Source organism: Megalopta genalis, chromosome 11, assembly GCF_051020955.1.
Source record: "Megalopta genalis isolate 19385.01 chromosome 11, iyMegGena1_principal, whole genome shotgun sequence".
Classification (NCBI taxonomy): Eukaryota; Metazoa; Arthropoda; class Insecta; order Hymenoptera; family Halictidae; genus Megalopta; species Megalopta genalis.
In genome coordinates, this window is record NC_135023.1 from 10,933,958 (window position 1) to 10,956,382 (window position 22,425).

General features: G+C 47.3%; 1 protein-coding gene across 9 annotated transcripts in view; it reads left to right on the forward strand.

Moving 5' to 3' along the window:
• The window catches only part of Lar (tyrosine-protein phosphatase Lar), a 515,998-nt gene extending 493,592 nt beyond the window's left edge, over positions 1-22,406 (forward strand). For 7 of the 9 annotated variants that reach the window (XM_076525239.1, XM_076525242.1, XM_076525238.1 and 4 more), the window contains 8 exons: positions 1,065-1,364; positions 12,362-12,501; positions 12,581-12,783; positions 12,860-13,026; positions 13,560-14,920; positions 14,999-15,225; positions 15,307-17,113; positions 17,234-22,406. In XM_076525239.1, the coding sequence (XP_076381354.1) occupies positions 1,065-1,364; positions 12,362-12,501; positions 12,581-12,783; positions 12,860-13,026; positions 13,560-14,920; positions 14,999-15,225; positions 15,307-17,113; positions 17,234-17,302 (4,274 nt within the window). In that variant the 3' untranslated portion in view covers positions 17,303-22,406. The remainder of the gene's footprint in view (positions 1-1,064; positions 1,365-12,361; positions 12,502-12,580; positions 12,784-12,859; positions 13,027-13,559; positions 14,921-14,998; positions 15,226-15,306; positions 17,114-17,233) is intronic. The other 2 variants (XM_076525243.1, XM_076525244.1) reach the window with 1 other exon arrangement.
• The last annotated feature ends 19 nt before the right edge of the window (positions 22,407-22,425 follow it).

Consider the following 22,425-nt stretch of genomic DNA (forward strand, 5'->3'; position numbering starts at 1 on the left):
CACTTTATATATATATCTATATATATATACGTACATATCATACATATAAATTGCACTAAGCACTGCATCGATATATGTGTGCATTTTGGGCACCTCTTTTCATTCTCGATAACGTATGGTTTACACGTCCGTTCTTCGATTATTTATCTTTTTTTTTTTCTCTTACTTGATTACGTTGTTCCGTTCTCCATATTGTATATTGCGAAAGCGAAAACGGGCGCACGGCCGTTGGCTCGCGCCGACGCGCGCGAGTCAATCGCTCCCGCCCATGGACGGATGGTTTTTTTTTCTCTAATCACGTAATTTTTCGACTGTTCAAGGATCGACTCGTTAAACAGTTCTTCCTTGATTCAATCTCTATACCTTCTCTCTGAACCCCGATCAACCCGACCCCACTGTTAATGTTTTCTGTTCGACTCCCCGCGCGTCAGTCGCCGCTCGAACGTGGCCCGGCCTCGAAGCTCGCCGGACCCCTCGCGGGACGAAAACTCGCCGGCCGCCTTGGAATCGAGAGAATCGCCGAGCTGCCACGCGCGAGTCTCGCGGACACGTTCCCCGGACTTTCTTGCACAATTCTCTGTTCGGAGAATGTTCTTTTTATCGTTTGTTTTTGTTCGGTGCCGTTGAATCCGGAGATGGAAATAGGCAACGACTAATCCGCGGATCTAAACTCGACGTTTTCTTTCCGACGAGCCGGTCCGCGAAGTTTCCGCCGAGTTCCTGTAACCGGTTCAGAGTTGATCGCGCGCGAAGTTGCAAGAAGCAGTCGGCGAAGCCCAGTTTCGGTGGATCTTTCGAACAATGTTCCGGGGAGAGCCGGGCGATTTCAATGCGGCCCGGAATTAATCGCGGAAATTCGTCTTCCCGGTGAACGGGCCAAGGGAGTAACCCTTGGGTGGCCTGGGAATCTCGGGGGCGAGTTTCCGGGAGGATTTTCGTCGTTGGGGCCCGGCGGCCGAGGGCGGCGGGCACCGATCGCTCGGCGACTGACCCGTCCGACCTCACCCCTCGCCCTCGTTCCCGTTTTTGTTTCTCCTGCACCCCTATAACTGAGTGTTATACAGTCCCCGGGGTTCCGCCTCGCAATGTAACTGGACGAGCGCTCAGCCCGACCTCCATATTGGTAACATGGGAACCCCCGCCTGCCGATGAATCGAACGGGAGGATCGCGTACTACAAGCTGCAATTCGTCGAGAGCGGACGCTCCGACACGACCGAGGCGACGCTTGTCAAATTGAATAACACGCGATTCGTGTTGGACGAACTGAAAAAATGGACCGAGTACCGGATTTGGGTATCGGCCGGGACCAGCGTAGGTGACGGACCCCCGAGTTATCCTATCACGGTCAAAACTCACGAGGACGGTATGTATCACTGACGTTCATTTAACGATCCTTCTACGTTTACGTCAGGCTGCCGAAGCGTGGCGCGCGAAGCTGCGATCGAACTCACGCGAGACTGCGAACGGAAATAGACGCGCTCTCTTCTCTCTCTCTCTCTCTCTCTCTTTGTCTCTCTTGGGCGCCCGAGCGCTCCCGCGTTGAATGATTTAGAGAAATTGAAAGATTCCCGACGAGAGAGAGAAAAAGCTCGATAACGTCGCGTATTCCGGAACTCCGAGCGCCACGCTTCGCGTACAAAGACAAACTCTTGCGAAGGCGACGTTAATCGCGAACGCCAAGTTCGTCGCGCAAGAGCCAAAAATATAAAAGCCCGCCAAAAATCAGCCCGAAGATATTAATGATCGCGCGATTTCACCAGCGCGGATTGCGATGGCACGGCCTGTGTTTGTTTCTTATCCCGTGGCCCGGCTTCAACCTAACTCTCGTATCGGTCATCATCTACGAAATTCCTACATACACCGTGTATTAAATGTGTTTTCGATTTCAGATTCCGCTAACGTCTTCTACGATATATACTATATATATACCTGTCTCTCTCTCTCTCTCTCACTCTCTCTCTCTCTCTGTTCCCCTCAAACTGACACTCAATACTCTCTGATCCCAGCTCTGTTTTTTCTTTTTTTCACGAATTATATACGTTTTCTTTTGTCACTGTGGTACCTTGGTTTTTCTCTGTATTTTTATCTGTCATCGACAATGGTTCTGTTCACTCTTTCTCTCTTTCTCTCTCTCTCTCTCTCTCTTTCTCCTGCGTTTTCCGTTTACATTGCATTTTTTTTATCGCTGTTACTCTGTATTACGAATCTTTATTTCGTTCACTCGTAACTATTCAACTGTAATTTCTCTTTTGTATCGCATTGTACAGAATATCATGAGTAATATAGCGTTGTTCCCCCACTACGGGGGCCACTGCGTACCTTTTTTACGTTTCTTTTAAAACGCTTTCGAGAAACGAACTATCGCGTCTCGCCCTCAGAAAAAAAATAGAGAAGCAAAAAAAAAAAAAAGAAAAAAGGAAAAGAAAACGAATGAGACATCGTAGAAAGCCGAGAGAAAAACGCGAATAAACGCGCGCGGAAGCCTTTTTTTCGATCGCCGATCGCGGAGATGCATTGATTTTTGCCGCGCGAACGCAACTTTTGAACGCGCGCACTTTTTTCCGTGTCTCTCCTTCAAAGCTCTTCTGGTCCACCATCGCTCTCCTATCAGCCTGTCTGGCCACCCGCCCCCTCTACTACGACTACGACTACGAAATCCCAATGGTTTTTGATACGGGACACGCGGCACCCACGCGGACGGCACGCGGAATCATGTTGGCCCAACATTTTTTTGGCTGGCGAGATTTTATATTTTTGGAATTTTTGCTACAACGAATCTCCAACGCATAATTGTTCTATGCACCCAGATGACACCCCGGTCTGTATCCCCTGTCCCCCGATTAGTGTGTCCCCCCACAACCCCCACCCCCCAACCGCCCAGAAGATTTTTTCCAGGTGCACGCAGCCACGGATTTTTCGGAAGCTGATAACCAATTTTTGAACTCAGCTGATTATTTAATCATTTCACTATTTGTCCCCTCTCGAGCAACAAAAGAAAAAAAAAGAAAAGAAAAGAAAGCAAAAAAAGAAAAGAAAAGAGATAAGAGATCAACCGTGTTTTCTAACTACTTTTTACAGGGCCTAATCGCAACGCTCCCCTAAGTCCGTTGCCGTTGGTTTTTGTTGACCCCGAGACCCCCCCAGCCCCCGGATATAAAAAGAGAAAGCCCCAATCATTCGTACTTGGATACCCATTTTAACACAAGCTAACTAATACTCTAATTATACTCACTCACGTGTTTTTGTCTTTCCTTAAAGCATTTGCAGGAGGATGATCCAGGTTTTGAACAACTAGTTTTTAAGATTTATTCGCACTAACGTATTATATCGACTGTCTAATGATATGTACTCATTCACACTCAATGTTCTTTCTGGTGGTTACCGTGGTTACGTCTGTAAAGATGTTTCGTTTCTCTCTTTTAGTTCGTTGACTCACTCTTGCCACGTGTAATGAAGATAGAAAAACCAAGCTGACCGTCCCGACCTGCATTTCGCATCATTATTCCCGATAATCGTCCGCGCTAATCGCCGATTTCCATCGGATAGAAAAGAATGAAAAGAAAAAAAAATAGAGAAAGAAAACCGCGCGCTAATTCGTGGCAGTCGCGAGCACAAGAGATCGGCGCAACAACTTTGATCCGATCGCAACGACGAACGAACGAAAAAGAAAAAAGGCAAACAGACCAAAGGAAAAAACCATCGTTTATCGGTCGGAAATAATGACTGCGAAACGAGGACGGCAGCTTGCCAATAAAACGCTTACGTATATATATAAAAACTTATAGCGTATGTATATCACACACAAAGAATATATATAAAACGCACTTTTTTCACTATAAACATATAAACATATATCTGTATAATATATATATATGTACATACACGGTATACACAATATATACCAGACGAACGTGCATACACGCGTGTGTATATATATTTATACATATATATCTCTACATATCTCTGATATATAAGGCTCTTCTGTCTTTAGTTAAGATTTAGTTCTACCTATTGTTTGCACATGTTTAGAGCATGCCTTCGTTTGTTTAACGATTCCTCGATCTCACCAAAAGAACTCGTTCCCCAAGAAAATCATCAGATCTCGAACCTCGCCAAACCCGTCCACGAAACGCCCAACGCACCGCCCCCTCCCTCCCCCATCCCCCAAAGTCGTCGTCCGATCAAATATCCGTGAAGCACACCTGTCTCCCGAGCAAAAAAAAAAAAGAAAAAAGAAAAGAAAAGAAACCAAAAAAAAAAAGAAAAGAGAAATCAAAAGAACGTCGAGCTACGTCGAGTCTGCCTAAACCGGCTCCCGAACTACATACAAGTACATACAAAAAATTCCAGGGTTATCCGATGAATGGCATGCGGATGCATGAAGAAAATTTTGCTTTTCGTTTCGACTCCCGATCCCGTGGTCCCCCCCACTCTATCCCCGTTTCGGTACCATCGTCCTGCATGGTGTCACAGTTTTTTCAATCCTCCCCCTTTGGCCACCCGTAAAACCAAACCGGCCACTCTCTGGATCTCTAATCGGTTTAACAGGGGCGCACACGCAGCGATGAGCACACGGGGCCCCGAGAGGAAAAGTTTTCGCCTCGAGCGTGTAACGATACGGAACCGAATCGGGAGAGCCGATCGACGCGGCATTTTGTTTCTCTTTTTTCCTCTGTGTTTCACTCCGTCTCTCTTTCTCTCTCTCTCTTTCCCGGTTTCTCTGCCGCTCTTTCTATCTGAATCTCTCTCTCTTTCTCTCTGTCTATTGCTCTATTTCTCTCTGCCTCTCTCTTTCTCTCTCTCTCTCTCTCTCTCTCTCTCTTTCTCTCTCTCTCTCTCTCTCTCTCTCTCTCTCTCATTCTCGGTGGTCCGTGGACGCGAGTCGTACGACCAACACTCGTCTCGTATAGGCGGTCGTTTTACTGGGACGCGGAGGAAAAATGAGCGTGTAGGATCCGCGGCGCGGGGCGGGACAGCAGGCGAAACGGCAGCTCTTTTGTCTTGAAAAATAATCGAAGACCTTGGTCGGACGCGAAATCGGAATCATTTGTTGCGAAGAGCATTGTGAAGGCGTCATTGTCGCGGAAAAAGTCGTACGAACGCGTCTCTAACGACGTTCCCTCGAACCTTTTGCACTCGGCACCACCGGTACGCCCAGGATCCTCTTTCGTTTCACCGACCGACCAGACCCAGTCGTTCCTCTACCCCACGGCCTCTCTCTCTCTCTCTCTCTTTCTCTTTCTCTCTCTCGTCGACAACCAACCCAACCACCCACCTACATCGAACTCCCACAGTTCCTCCCGCGCATTGTCCCGTTTACGGACCGACCGATCCAGCCGTCCACCCTCTAAGAGCAGACTCGGCAAAGCGAGGCGGAACGATAAAAAGCACTGCTGAAAGCACCCTGCCGTGTAAGCTCGCACATTGTCAAGCACAAAAGTTCACCGTCGTCTATACGTATATACTCGTTCGTTAATGTTATTGTCGCCGCTAGTACACCACCACTATATACTTATTATTATCATTCGATCGTTCTGAACGTATTATCGATTCTCTGTCTCTATCTGTCTCTCTCTCTCTATCTCTCTCTCTGACTCACTCTCTCTCTCTTTCTCTCTCTCTCTCTCTTTCTATCTCTCTCTCTATCTCTCTCACTATCTCTCTCTCTCTACATATATTATATATCTATACATTTATATTCATATTTGCACACGTGAACGTTCACCAGTCGGTATAAATGTGTGCACGGCGCACCGGTACGAAAAGAAAAAAAGAGAAAAAAGAAAAGAAGAAAGGTATATATAGATACGTCGCTGTATATTGTGTCTATTTTTCTTTTTCTTTTTTTTTCCATTCTGTCACTTGGTTGATCAACGTCACTATGATCGGGCACCAACCGTTTGTTTTCGAATACGCACCCATCACCGCACGCATGTAAAGTCGCACAGTGACACCCGTGTACCGCGCACGATCAAAGAGTAGGAATACGAGGTGGAGGAGGACGAGTACTTACGCACCTAAGCACAGTGTCGCATCACACACACGATCACCATATTTATATATATATATATATCGGGCAGACGCACGCCTTTCGCCGTATATACACATAGACACGTCTCTCTCTCCATATATATATATATATATATATATGATACGTACACACCCCCTCTATCTCTATCTCGTAGAACGTATTCCACCACCACCATCACTGTTGAACCGAACGCACCACTTGAAAAGCACCCTTCGCTTCGAATAAACTGCCGGCAGCCTAACAGCACACGCGTGCACGCATGCACGTAGGTCGTGTGCGTGGGTGAGAATGTCTTGTGTGCGAGCGCGCGTATTTACGATCCCGAGCCCCGAGCCAAGCGTGGTGCGTGCCCACGCCTCGATATTTGCTCGCAGCGAGCCCCGAATCCTGCGCCGAGGGTTCCAACGTGAACGTCGCGGACGACCCTCCGCCCTCATTTTCACCTGGCCGAAGAAATCGGTCGGAGCCTGTCGTTTCGCTCGGGGAGGCAGTCGACGACGTAATCGGAGAGATTCTGGGACCGACGACGCGATCTCGTCGTCGAGAAAATCGGGGCTGGCTGAAATTACTGGTCCCGCGACTAGCGTCCCCGATTAAACTAACGCTCCGGTTCCGCTTTCCTCGCGCCGGCGACGATGAAGACCGATCGTCGAAAGCGAGGTCGAGTGGGACCCCCGGTAGATCGAGGAGGGGCCACCCAACTATCACTTGTCGCGCGAGACGCGGTGTTACGCGTGCATCGCGCCGAGCCACCGGTGCTGCGATACCACCACCCCCCGAGAAAACTACCCCGTGCGTCGACCGTCGTGGAAACTGAGTCGCACCTTCTCGAGGTGATCTCGAGTGAGAGACAGAGTGTGCCGTAGTCGCGAGCGATTTGCGCGCGCGACTCGCGAGGATCTTGTTAGCGGGCGGAGAGAGCTCGATGCGTCGAGATCACGGCGAATTGGTGCGTGGGTGAATGGGTGAGCGAGTGCGGTCTGAGAGCGAACGAGTACGCGGCGCGGGAACGTGGGGACGCGCGGAACAGGGGAGGAATACGCGCGGATTTTGGGTTTTTAACGCTTTCGGGACGCTCGATGGACCCGGGGGATAATCCGCAGCCGGGTCCTATCCGTGGGCATTTCGGGGACCCCGCTTTCGAACGGCGTCGGACGTCCTGAAGGTGTTAAACGACGCGCGTCGTTCGCCTAATCGCGGCCGCGACGGGTTTGGATGGGCAGGGATGGGGCACCGCGGGCTATCGCGGTGTATACTTCGATACATTTGAATACCAATATCCATACGATTTTCTTCATTGTCTTTCATCCATTTAACTCGACGGCCACGAGTCCCTCGTGGCGGGAACTAAGGTGTTTCGACGAGGCGCAGAATCGTCGCTCGATGCGTTTCGCTCGTTGGCTCGGACAATTCGTTGACCCTTTGACAACGTTCGAGCCGGTGGGCGCCGCATTTGACTTTTTAACCCGCGTGAGCGAAACCATCGAGGCGCCGGAAGACGTTCTCCGCTCGGATCGAGCACCGACAGAGATCATTAATGCGGTATTTTTCGTCAACATTCTATATCTATATATATTTCTATATTTTACTTTTATTTTTATTTTTTTTTTACACTCACCAAGCTCGTTGGAATGATACCACCATATACCAGCCCTTCTTCTATATTGTCTATATACGTGCACCTTCGTTCTCTGCATGCAAGAACACCGACCTATTTCTCCAATCTTCTGCCTCTGTAAGTTACATCGTATCTTTGATATTATTCAATTACTATTTTACTCGATATGTATCTTATAATACGTTCTTTTACATACATATAGATATATATGTAATATTACGTATTATATACATATGTTACCATATACTATATACGTATTTTCGTTTCGTATCGTGTATTGATACTTTTATCATATATATATATACATATATATATATACTATTATATATTATTACCTTTTTATCTGTCGATCTATATATATCTATATATATTATTATTATTATTATTATTATTATTATTATTATTATCCTAGGTATCTAGACAGAGTATATTACACTTGTATGTGTATGTATTTCGTTTTTACGTTTGTACTGGAATCTTTAACGACCTGCGGTGAAAGTCGTAACGTTTTTACGTAGCTTGTAACGTCAGAATATCGACGATTGCGATCATTAACGAACCTCTGAGCTACTACCCCACACCCTGTTTCGTTTCTATCGATCACCGTTGAATCGCCGCTTCCGATTTCCTCACGAACGCATGCACCATTCACATTTCTTCTCTCTCTCTTTTTCTCTCTTTCAATCTCTCTCTTCTCCCTACGAAAACTCCGTACACTCCCGACCTTTTGGATTCCTTCGACTCGACCCGCGCAACCGCGTCGACGGAGAGCCAACCAACGAATGAAAAAGCAAAATCGAGGAATCGGATTGTTTCGCGTATCACGCGGTCGCTCTGTATCCCCGCAACCGATTTAAACGACACGAGTTATTCTCCGGCCATATCTACGTCCGTTATTTTGCGAAGAATTTTGTGATTTTTGCGTGGGTGAATGCGCGGGTGGATGCTGCTGGCGAGAAACAAAAGGGAGCAGAAAGAGCGACGGAAATAATTTTTTACCGCGGCCCGACGAAATCCGTCTCTCTACCCTTCTCTCGATCTATCTCTACCTCTCTTTCTCTCTCTCTCTCTCTCTCTCTCTCTCTCTCTCACTCTTTCTCTATCTATCTATCTATTTCTTTCATTCACTCACTTTCTCTCTCCCTCCCCCTGTCTCTTTCTTTCTCTCACTCTCTCTTTTTCTATCTGAATCGCTCTGTTTCGACGAATCTCTTCCAGGAAATAACAGCAAATTTTTGACTCGAGCGAACGTTTTTTGCGGGTGACTTTTTGGAGCTGCGAGAACGCAAAAAGAAATTGCACAGAAAAGAGGCAAAAAAAAAGGAAAACGATGGGAAAAAAGAAAAGCACCAAACATAAGAAGAGAGAACAAATTTTTTCCCCCCACAAAACCGGCGTCTACATACTTCCACCTTTCACCGCACTTGTATCATCCCCCCACATCTTCGCTATTCGTGAATTTTTTACGTGCGTGTACGAGGCGCATCCGCGTGTTTTTTCTTTCACTGCTGTTCATCCGTACAAACGACACACCGTAGCCAACAGAAGAAGATCCCACTCGGTTGATACGTCCCGAAACCACCTTCGTGTCCGAAGCTCTCCCCCTCTTCTTACGACTTATGGTTTCTCCTTCCCAGCTTTCTTTTCAGTAGACATTTTATCATAGGTCTTCCCTCTCGTCGCCTCGTGCCGCGAGGGAAAGGGCGCGGGAACGCGAGAGCGTGCTAAAAACCGTGCAAACCGCGCGCCCAGATTTCTCTCTTTCTCGCTGCTAAAACGTCTCTCGGTATTTCTCTCTCTCTCGAAGCGTTTTCCTCGCGAGAAGAGTAAATGTAATCGGGCCCCGAGCCTCCGTAGAACCGCGGAAAAACCAAACGAACGAGACGTCTTTTCTCTCGACGGCAGGGGGCGCGTGGACATGAGCCTTTAGTTATTTCATATTTGGAGTAGTGATTGCGCATGCCAAAGATAAAAGAAAAAAAAAAAAGATATTCTCACATCTCCCGCCTCTCTGCGACCAACTGCAACCGAGGACCAAGCGATATTTTTCTATTTAACGATCGATTCGAAAGTGAATTTTGTCCACCGACTATTTTCTCGGCGGAGCGATAAAAAATATTACGGAACAGTGCTGGAAAGGGACACGATTGGAATCGAGCGCGTGGGAGGGAGGAAAAGGACGAGCGAGCGAGTGCGCGTGTGACTGTTGTTTCACGAGGAAAGCACTGAGTACAGAGATTCATGTACATTGTATATTGTATATATATATATATATTTTTTTGTCTGACGTCTATGTCGAATAAGATATATACAGATAGAGAAAAATTACGAAAAAAAGAGAAAATGAGAAAAAAGCTCACAAAGATATGAAAAGAGATAGACCACGTTTTTCACGTTGATAATAAGCAGTAGTATGCTACCCACTGATATGCCTAAACATACTAAATATTTTATATAATTCTACATAATATTACGTGCGAGTTTGACACGAATTTTTACGAGTTTTTTTTCCCACTTTTTTGGCGACTTTTGGGGCGCAGCTAAAGAAAGTGAGTATCCCTTAGCTCGTCTCGAGTTGTGCCATGAATTTTATACTATTTCCTGTTTAATCGTTTTCTCTATAGTTTTTTCACCTTTTTTCCGTCTATTTCGCATATGTCGTTTTTTACGTTTTCGGCCGCCGTTGTCTAAGGCGGCCATTTTGAGAGATATGTGTCAGCGTAATTTTTTACCCGTATTTTTGTTGCTACGGTCGGCAAGCAGAAACGATCGGAACAAGAGCCACGTATTTTTGCGTACGACCGACAAAAAAACGCTGAGAGTACGCGAGAAATATTTTGTTTTTTGCAATGCGTGTAGCGAGAGAACCTTGTGGGTGTGTAATTGATCGTTATCGCGTAATCGATTGCGTCGAGAGGCTTGAGCGGGAGACCTTTCTCCTGACCAAAAAAAAAGAAAAAAAAGTAAAAAGAAAGATACAATTTATATATATAAAAAAAAAAGAAAAAAAAGATAGAGTAACATCTATAGATCTATCGCATACATATATATATCTCCGCGTAACAGAAAGAAAAAAAAATATAAAAAAAAAAGAACGATCGTTTGGCTTTTCTTTGTCGTAATCTTCCTGTGCTACGCAATTTTTTTCTTTTGCCCGACAATGTAGAGAATTGCAGTTTTATTGTGTCTCTTACGAAGCTAGGTACATATAGACGACGCTAAAGTTTTTCCGTTCTTTCGTTTTTTTTTTCTCTCCCGCCAACTGGTTTTCGTTCCTCTTTTTCTGTGTGATGCCGACAACATTTCCGGCGTCGGATACTGGACCGTCCATGAGAACACGCGCCATTTATCGCCAATCAGAATCTGCGTGAAACGCGTGTCGCTTTGACAACACCCGGCAAACAACGAGAGAACAAAACAAAAAAAAAAAACGCACAAAAAAATATGCGGCGGGAAGAAAGATTAAAAAAATCACCGCAGCACGCCGGGGCTTCGAAAACTCGTTGAAGAGAATGAAAAAAAACAAAACCGAGCAAAAAAAAAATAGAGAAAATAAAGGCAACGGGAGTCGATGGGACGGTGTTTCCGACAAATTATCCGAAGCGGCTTGTCGATGTGGGTAACTGTAAATACACGAAGGATACGTTTTGTTACCCTTGCACGTTTATCGAAAAAACACGAATGCACGATTCTGTTGGCACAGTTTTCATTCCGCACCCAGCACCAATGATCGTAGATCGCTGATATATACATACATATATATATATATTTATATATATATGTGTATACATACGTACACCTACACGGATGTTCTGTGTGTATACGCATACATGTATATACATATTTCTACATATGTATAAAATTGCTTCGTTTCGACATGGACTCTCCAATATTGCCGTAGCATTATCGTCCAACGTAACCGCGCGCTTTGCATCTCGATGACGTATTTATACGGGCGTTCATACATTCGCGGTTCTCAAACCGAATGCAGAATAAAAACATGCATTATTGGTATTCAAATGGAGGATTATCGTGCCGTAGGGACGTAGAGCATGAGGTACTACGTACCTCGTAATATTGTTTGTACGTCGTTTTGTCCGCGTGTGACTGGTGGCATGTACATATATTCACCGTTACTTTTTCTTTATTTCTTTTCTGTTCACCATCCTCCGCCGTTTACGTGTATCAACGTTCGCCAACCCCCCGGGTTCCACTCTCGCGGCATTCTGTTCGTTTCAACGTCCCACCCCCCGACACCACCCCGTCCACCCCGTTTACGTTTCTTGTTGCGTTGACTTTTAATTGATCCCACCCCGCGAGAACGGCCTTATTTTTTCGTTCGCCCGAACGAACGGGGACCGACGCGACGCGACGCGACGAATTACACGCACAGCTCGTCGTCGCAGCTCTATTTTCTTTTCGTTCGCGACGCGAACCGTTAACGTTCTTATTTTTTCAGACGGATCGAACGGACGGACGGCCTGTTTGTTTCTCCTCGGTTCGTTTCGCGCCGCGCGCGCGCGCTCCGTTTCTTCCATTTTGTTCTGTTGTTTATTTATTTCCAGGTTTTCTCACGAGCCCCCGATTTTTCTTTGATCCCCGTTCACGTGTGATTGCGACCACCTATTAATGTGTACGTGGCCGTGTGACTGCGAGCGTGTAAGAACGGCTAGCCGCGAAGGGCCCGTGTTAATTGCGCGTTGCGTTACAGTGCCCGGGGATCCTCAAGACGTCAGCGCCAATCCGATCAACTCGACGGCGATACACGTCGAATGGAAACCGCCGAAATCGAAGGAGCAGAACGGAGTGATACGGGGCTATCAGATACATCTTCAGGAAGTCAGCGAGGAGGTCGGTCGTGCTCCGCGATATTTCTGCGCCTCGCTCTACGCGTAAACGTTCGTTCGCCTAATCCCGGCTGCGTTCACAGGGACAGGAGCTCCTGAACGATCCTATGAGCCGCGACGTGCAGGAGGAAGACGTGCTCGAAGTTAATATTACCGGCCTGCAACCGGACACAAGGTATTCCGTTCAAGTGGCAGCTCTGACGAGAAAAGGAGACGGCGCTCGTTCGACGCCGGTACACGTGAAGACGCCCGGAGGGGTGCCGAGCAGGCCCCAGGTCAACGTAAAGTACGTAAAGCGTGTCCAAATTGCCGAAGAATTCTCTTCTTAACCCTTGCCTAACCGATCGGCCGTGTTTCCGTAGGGTTCTGCCGAACAGCCCGGGCGAGGTCGAGCTCGAATGGAGCCAGCCCGCCGAGACTTACGGCCAGCTGTTGGGGTACAGGATAAGGTACGGGACCAGGAACCAGACGCTGAAGACGGAGTTCATCGAAGGGACTCGACAGCGCACCTACAAGATCACCGATCTCGGTAAGTTGTCTCGATTAACCTTTTAGGTACGGCTGAATTCTGCGCGAGGCTATTTCTCTGGACGGCAGAGATGACATCCGCGGAAGCCAGTATAGTGGCGCGTCGTGCCTAAAAGGTTAACCGTTTGCGTACCAGATAGTTCTGAAAAAACAGCGCTCCTTCGATTATGTGTCGAAGAAAGCCGAAGAGCGCAATAGCGCTCCTTCGATTATGTGTCGAAAAAAGCCGTAAAACACAAAATAAAACGTTACGAATGAAAATATATATACTATTAATTTAGAATAGGTAACAACAAAATGCAAATTGGATTACCGGCAGCGATGCGACACGCGACGTATAGATGCGTCTGAAAAAACTGAGCACGTTTCGACAAATTTCGGGTGGGCCGTAAGTCGTCTGTTTCGGCCAAATGCCCTGGCTTTTCTCGACACAAAATCTGAAGAGCGCAAAAGTGGCTCGTGGTACGCAAACGTTTAAGTATCGCGAATTCGAAAACCGTGCCGTCGAAACCAACCCGACGTCGACATCGACAGAGGAACGGGGGGTCGACTACGAGTTCCGTGTTGCCGGACGAAACGACCACGGCTTCGGCAAAGAGACGGTGGCGTACTGGTTCAGCCCGGAGGGACAGCCGAAGGGCGCGCCGACGAACCTGACCTACTTCTTCCAAACCCCGGACATCGTGTGCGTGAAGTGGGACATGCCGCTGCGGCAGGACAGGAACGGCCAGATCGTCAGCTACGAGGTGCAGTTCAACAAGAAGAACGACCACTCGACGATCATCAACAGGACCACGAACAAGACCCGGGCGGTGTTCACGAACCTGGAGGAGAACACGGAGTACGTGTTCCACGTGAAAGCGTACACGTCGAAAGGGAGCGGCCCGTTCTCGGAGAAGATCACGATCATCACGGAGAAGGACATCAGCAGGGCGCCGATATCCGTGAAGGCGGTGGCCACGTCCGAGAGCAGCGTGGAGGTTTGGTGGGAGCCGGTGCCTAACCGCGACAAGATCGTCGGCTACAAAATTTTCTACACGACCACGGCCGTGGAGGATCTGGACGAGTGGAAGCACAAGATCGTCGGGCTGACGGAGTCGGCGGAGCTGGTCAACTTGGAGCGGCAGGCTCAGTACGCGATCACGGTGGCAGCTCGGTACAAAACGGGCCTGGGTCGGCTCAGTGAGAAGGTGACGGTCACGGTGAAGCCGGAGGACGTGCCTCTGGACCTGATGGCTCCGGACTCCTCCACCCATTCCATGTCTCTCTCCTGGACACCCCCCATAAGACTGAACCCGATGAGCTACAAAGTCTCGTTCGACGCCGTGAAGGAGTTCGTCGACTCGCAAGGCATCACCCAGACCCAGATCGTCCCCCGCAAAGAGATCCGATTGGACCCCAGCGTGACCAGCACCACCATCAACGAGCTACAACCTTTCACCACCTACAACGTGAACGTCAGCGCGGTTCCTCGCGACGGCCAGTACACGCCACCAGCCAAGATCACCGTCACCACGCAGATGGCTGCGCCCAAGCCGATGGTCAAGCCCGATTTCTACGGCGTCGAGCACGGCGAGGGGATCCAGGTGATCTTGCCGCAGGCCTCCGAGGAGTACGGGCCGATCTCGCACTATTATTTGATCGTCGTGCCCGAAGACAAGTCCATGGCCAACAGGCAGCCCGACGAGCTCACGGAGGACATGATCACCGGCGAGGACAGCAAGCAGGGGAAGGAGAACGCGCCGTACATCGCGGCCAAGTTTCCGCACAGGGACATCCCGTACACGTTCCACTTGGGCAGAGGAGACATATATAACGACTACGAGAACCGGAAGCTCGAGAAGAACAAGCGGTATCGGATCTTCGTGAGGGCCGTCGTCGACACACCGAGGAAGGTAAGCATCGTCGATCTCTTAGAAAGGATTAGTTCGATCGAATTCGGGGTTAAACTGATGTAAATTTTTATGCCGCAGCATCTGTACACTTCGTCGCCGTTCTCCGAATACCTGTCCCTCGACATGAGGGAAGTGCCTCCGGGAGAACCGCCCAGAAGACCGAATCCCAACACGCCCGTGGACGGAAACCCGGAAGTTTCGGTGAAGACCAGCGGCCAGGAACCTGGAATGGTGTGGGTGGTCGGCCCGATAATCGCGGCGCTGATGGTCAGCGTGTTCCTCGTGCTCCTGTTCGTCATTAAGAAGTAAGCTTTTTGAAACCTGTCGACGAAGATCGAGAGACTCTGGCTAAACGAGCCGACAATTTCTCGCGTTTCTTTTTCCAGACGAAGACAGCCGTGCAAGGCGCCGGACCAAGCAGCGGTGACCCGGCCGCTGATGGCAGCGGACATCAGCTCGAACCACGCGCCCTCCGACCCTGTCGAGATGCGACGCCTGCTCTTCAAGACGCCGGCGATGTCCTCGCACCCGCCGATCGACATCAGCGACTTGGGCAACCACATCGAGTCCTTGAAGGGGAACGACAATCTGAAGTTCAGCCAGGAGTACGAGTCGATCGAGCCGGGGCAGCAGTTCACGTGGGACCACTCGAACATGGAGGTGAACGTGTCGAAGAACCGCTACGCGAACGTGATCGCGTACGATCATTCCAGAGTGATACTTCAAACGATCGACGGGATGGCCGGCACGGACTACATAAACGCGAACTACTGCGACGGCTATAGGAAGCAGAACGCTTACGTGGCGACGCAGGGACCGCTGCAGGAGACCTTCGGCGACTTTTGGCGGATGTGCTGGGAGCTGAGATCCTGCACCATCGTGATGATGACGAAGCTCGAGGAGAGGACCCGGATAAAGTGTGACCAGTACTGGCCGAGCCGAGGATCGGAGACCTACGGGCTGATGACTGTGACGATCACCGATGTCCAAGAGTTGGCTACATATTGCATCCGGTCGTTCCAGGTGTCCCGTGCCGGCTACTCCGAGAGACGAGAGATCAAGCAGCTACAGTTCACGGCCTGGCCGGATCACGGCGTACCCGAACACCCGGCACCCTTCTTGCAGTTCCTGCGTCGCGTCAAGTCCATGAATCCGCCCGACAGCGGCCCGCTGATCGTCCATTGCAGCGCCGGCGTCGGTAGAACCGGGTGCTTCATCGTGATCGATTCGATGCTCGAGAGGATCAAGCACGAGAAGATGATCGACATCTACGGGCACGTGACGTGCCTTCGGGCCCAGCGGAACTACATGGTCCAGACCGAGGACCAGTACATCTTCATACACGACGCGCTCTACGAGGCCGTGATCTGCGGCAACACCGAAGTGCCGGCCAGGAACCTGCACTCCCACATCCAGAAGCTGATGCAGCCGGAGATCGACAACATCACCGGCATGGAGCTCGAGTTCAAGAAGCTGTCGAACATCAAGGTCGACTCGTCGCGATTCATCTCGGCGAACCTGCCCTGCAACAAACACAAGAACCGGCTGGTGCACATCCTGCCTTACGAGTGCACCAGAGTCTGTCTGCAGCCGCAGCGCAACATCGAGGGCTCCGACTACATAAACGCGAGCCTGATCGACGGCTATCGTTACCGCGGGGCCTACATCGCCACGCAGGGCCCGCTCTGCGACACCACCGACGACTTCTGGCGGATGCTCTGGGAGCACAACTCCACGATCGTCGTGATGCTGACCAAGCTGAAGGAGATGGGCCGGGAGAAGTGCCACCAGTACTGGCCGTCCGACAGGTCGATCCGGTACCAGTGCTACGTCGTCGATCCTATCGCCGAGTACAACATGCCGCAGTATATCCTAAGAGAGTTCAAAGTGACGGACGCTAGGGATGGTGCTAGTCGCACCGTCAGACAGTTCCAGTTCATCGACTGGCCGGAGCAAGGTGTGCCGAAATCCGGCGACGGGTTCATCGACTTTATCGGACAGGTGCATAAAACGAAGGAGCAGTTCGGCCAGGACGGGCCCATCACGGTGCACTGCAGCGCAGGGGTTGGCCGTACGGGGGTGTTCATCTCGCTCAGCATAGTGCTGGAGCGCATGCAGTACGAGGGAGTCGTCGACATCTTCCAGACGGTCAGAATATTGCGGACGCAACGTCCTGCGATGGTTCAAACCGAGGTTCGTAATTTTTGTCGTTCGAATACGTTCGGTCTCGCTCGACGAGATTCTGAGATTGGAGAAATGTTCGTTCGGTTCGAGTTTCTAATCGTTTTTAACGGACTTTCTGCGTGTTTTCAGGATCAATACCAGTTCTGCTATCGCGCCAGTTTGGAATACCTAGGTTCGTTCGACCACTACGCCAACTGACAACCCGATTCCCGCGAGGACAGTGAACCGTCGAGGCTCCGCAGGGATCGACAGAGGAACGAGAGAGACGTGGGTGAGCGAGCGAAAATACGACGCGTCTAGTACAATGAAGTACTCGAGAAGTATGCGAAATGAACGAGCGACGAGCGTAGTCTATAAAGAATGATTCCTGGGCATAACGTACCACATACTCTCCTACCTTCCAAGGACAAATACAGTAGAGAAAGGAAGACAAAAACTATGGCGATAACTTACTACTATCTTCTTGGGCAACTAAACGTAGCAGCCAACAAGTAATCTTAGTCAATGGTGTTGCAGAAGTCCCGAGCACGCGGAGGACTTTCTTTCGTTTGTTTCGCGCGCAAAAAAAATAAAGAGAAAGAGAACGGTGTCCTAACTCGTGCGCCGTTGAAATCGAGAAATTTTTGTCCAGAACGTCCCGGTCCGAAATAGCGGGACAAAAGACGACTGCCGTGGTAGAACGCGTGTACGGCTCGTAAACGTAGTGAAAAAAAAACACGAAAAGAATAAAAACAATCATATCCGTAGAAGTATTCTTTCCCGAGGTTTCCGTTTGTTACCGATTTACGAAGCAGCTATTCAACGGAGATACGAATAAGTGGAGAGAGAAAAAAAAACAGGCGGGACAGATGAGGAGGGAAAAAAAACAAGGCGGCAAGCAACTTGCTACGATTAAACATATCCGTACGAGCCAGCCTCGCTCGGCCACTTTTTTTTTCGCCGAGCGGCTCGCGAAAACTATGGTTGCTCGGCGCCGAGCTACAAAAAAAAAAAGAAAGAAAAGTCTGACGGGGATCGTCGCCCCCGCGATCGTCCGCCACGCGATCGTGCCCGTGACAGCTTCGCACGATCACGAGAAACACATCAAAAAGTTCAAACTTTCCTATTATACGTTGGAATACAAAGTGCTTCCATTTCTCGGCGGGAAAAAAGAATCGAGAGCAGAGAGACACGCGCGTAAATACACACACACACACACGCACAGACAGACATACATTGTTACACCGTGGCCACACGTTCGTGTAAAAGTACTTATATCGCGTAGCGACGAGGAAAGGCTGTCCCGGGACAGAGAGAACAGAAGAGCAGCAATAACAACACTGCCAGGGATAATATCTCCGTGGACGAGTATCGATATGAAACCAGAATGAGAAAACTATGCAAATTTCCGCTCACTGACAGGAAAATTACCGTACTGCCAAATCGACAATTATTCATGCTGAGCCCATTACACACGATAGGGATCTTCTCATTACCTATTGTAATTTTAAGTAGATCGTAAGCGGATTGTTTTAAGATTAGGGTTATAAGCGACGCCATTAGAACAAGACGAAGAAGAAGAAGACGATGAATTAGGAGGGGGAGGATATGAGAAATAACAGATTAAAGACAAGGGCAAATTGATTAATAAACAATACAAGAACTCGGTTTGAATGATGGAAGAGTGAAAGGATAACGGTGCCTATATTCAATTAAAATGCACAAACGTGTATTTGTGCTGGGTTTCTATGAGAACTAATTTAACTAGAAGCACTGTATGTCGGGTTTGCGTACTGTTCCCCCGAGCCCTCGACACCCTCGTGTACAAAGTTTCACTGTAGGCTTCTACCTCGACGACTTTTACAATTTTCCCCGGGACTGGTTCGGCCTGAACCATGTTCTCCTCTCTCTCACTCTCTCTCTTTTTCTCTCTCACTCTCTCTTTCTCTCTCTCTCATTTACGCGCGCTGCAACTTCGATCATTCCTGGCTCGGTTCACGCAACAACTTTCGCTTGCCTCGTGCTGCTGGAGATTAAACTTGTTTCGCGATATCGTTTCATCCGTAGCGTACGTATACGGTTTAAGAGAGCCGTGTCGGAGCCCTTAGAATTTCATAACGAATCTCATAATTAAGCACACCGATTCCCGAACGCCGAACGAACCGCCGGAAAACGCGTAAACCGGAGGACAAGATCGGTCGATCCCCGTCTCCAGAATCTCCTCCCGCCCCACCCCACCCCCCTACCTCCCAAACCACCGCCCACCCCCGTCGCAACGCTGTTACATCCTTTTTGATAACGATAGAAACTTTCGACGTATATTAATTGTACATTGTAATTCGAAGAGTTACAAAACGGTTCGTAGTCTATTGAAGACAATAAGCATGTGCTCGTTTGTATATCTACTGTATCTCGAGAAATCTTCATCGTATTGTTCGGTATAGAGAGGCGTTCTATCGCTGTTCGATAGGGTAGGACGTGAAATTCTATTTACTAAAGTATGTAAGTATAAATAATACGATTACGAGCGGTACGCTCTCTCTCTCTTTCCCTTTCTCAATCTCTGTCCCCCATAGTCTCCATTAAGGAAGGCTTGTAACGATCCTAACTCTCTCTCTCGTTGTTTTACGGCGTTCGTTCGGCTCGTACAATGCAAATCACACAGCACCGCCGCGAAACAAATGTCGACATGAATTGTCGCGATCGTTCGATTCTGAACCGGTGTGAATCCGAGCAAACCAACAACAGTTCAACATTCTTTCCGTTTTCGATAGGAGCGGTTCGAGGGCAAGGAATTGTGACTAAGTGTACATAAATGCACCGTCTGTCATTAGCAACATTATATAAATATATAAATATAAATAAATAAATAAATAAATAAATGAATGAATAAATGAATATATAAATAAATGAATAAATAAATGAATAAATAAATGAATAAATATATATAAGATGATCGATAATATATATGTATATATATATATATCTACATACACGTGTATATATACATAGATATATATTATGAATATCGCAAATGAAGAGAGTACGCATTGAAGAGAGAAATAAATGAAAAGAAGAGAATAGAAAAGAAAAGAAAAGATATAGAAAGCTGTGGATATTTTCCAGACTATCGGGATTGAGAGGTTTTATCCGATAATGCACGTTGTTACATGGATTTCTGCGATTTCTGTTCGAACGCTTTCTCATTTTCAAACATATTTTTTGATATATATCTGCTATTTTGACTTTTTCTATGTCATAGTATGAGTTCATTTTTTACCGAGGTTCTCTACGTACACAAGGTATTTTTTTACACGAGATTTATATCGACGAACTCTGTATTGTACATGCTCGATCCTTTCAGAATGTGCATTTGTATCATTATCGTCATCCTCGATATACCTATGTATCACCGTTTTGTTTCACGTTGTAAGACTGAGGGCCATAGCGTCTAAAATCCATTTACCATGCATTTCGCAGCACAGTACTTGCAGAAGTACTTAAATGGTTCGAACATCGTTCAATGATCAATTACTAAACAAAACAAAAAAAAAGCAAACAAAAAGAGTCATACTATCTCTCGTTGTCTATGCGTAACACCGTGTGGGACATCTCTTATCGCACGTTGCTGATCTCCGTTAGCGTCATTCGTCGATCCGACGCGTTCATTTTCTGCTGTTCACATCGAAAAATCGTATTCCCACGATCTCGCGAAATTGCTCGTGTTACAGAGAGATTATTCATTATTCGCGTTTCGTTCAATAACATTCGAATTCCCGCTGTCTTGACTTCGACCGTTTCCATTCGCGACTTTTCCGTTCGTCCTTATCTCGACGATATCGTGCTTCTGTCAGAATAAACGGATTCGATGTTTCTGTTGTATTGGCACCGAACGATGAACGAAAAACGGACCGTTAACGCAAATCAAACGCAATGACTAAAACGAGTCTCTCTTCTCGCTCTTCTACTACGAGGGGGGAGGGAAAGATACGTGCTATTATCGAAGAGTACAATTGGTATTTAGAAACCTACCCACAGAAGACAACTCGAATACATTTTTTTAAGATATCGATAAATATTGTTGTACGTCGTTCGAGGCGCATCGTAATGTTCAAACTACGGACTTTCTTTGGTCGTTGACGAAAAGGCTGATCGAAACAAATTTCAACATTCACCGGGAGAAAGCAGCGACATTCCTCCGATACCGATAATAATAAAAAGGCGACGAAGTATTTGCTCTAGAACCGTATTCTTTGCCCAATAGAACTTTTGTCCTTTCGGCGGTAGCTAACTCGATCATTCGACTTTTTAATCGTGTACCTTTTGACACGCTGACGAAAACTGAAAAAAAAAGAAAACAAGAAAATGCGAAAGAGGAAAAAACGTAAACGTTACGCGTCCGTGCAAGAAAAAGAAGTGCGGCGATTGCCAACATGGTCGACGAAACTTCGTGTTTAAAGTTCCAGACTAAAAGAAGAAAGGGGAAAAAAAAGGGAAAAGAGGAGAAAAGAGAAATAAATAAAGAAAACCTACAATACGTTCGCGCGAAACGAAATTAAACGATTGTATAAAATATATTACTAGTTATAAGTTGGTAGCGATTAAATTGTATTCGATGAATTTACTAATACGAAGAAGTCCACGATATTCGTATATTTATAAGAGTACCGATCGTAACGTGAGATTACGTTTTTTTGTATCATTCCAATGACCTTTTTGTGTATGTTGTACCTTAGCTGCGTGTCTATTGTTAATGTTTATAATTTTTTTATATCCCAAAAAAAAAACTGTATAGCAATACGTGGTTTGTTGTATTCTTCTTCTTAAACAGAGAAAAGAAAAGAAAAGGAAAAGAAAAGATAAGAAACGAGATGAACTAAAGTTTAAAAAAAAAAAATATGAGGGCAATGCAAACTCGAGCGTTTCCCGGAGCAGCAACTCTTTAAATAAATGTAACAAATTACAATCGGCCGCCAATGCTCCGCGCAATATCACGTCGAGGTTGTTTCCTGTGCGTAAAGGTCATCGTGAATTCATCGGCCCGATGACACCTCGATAACCGAAGAAAAGGGGAGAGGAGGTGAATTAAAAAGACAAAGAAATAAGTCAAATCTAAATATCGTTGAAAGAATGGGAAATTATTTTGTGATACTTTCTTGCCAGAAAGAATACAACAGGCTAAAGTGAATATGATAAATGTAATGTTACTAATTAACACCTATGCAAATTAAATATTGTGTAATAGGAAGTCTGTTGACAAGGAGAAAATAACGTGTACATTATGTATTGCCTTGCGGCATCAATAAACTAATAACTAACGTAATGTAAACGCCTTTGGTTCC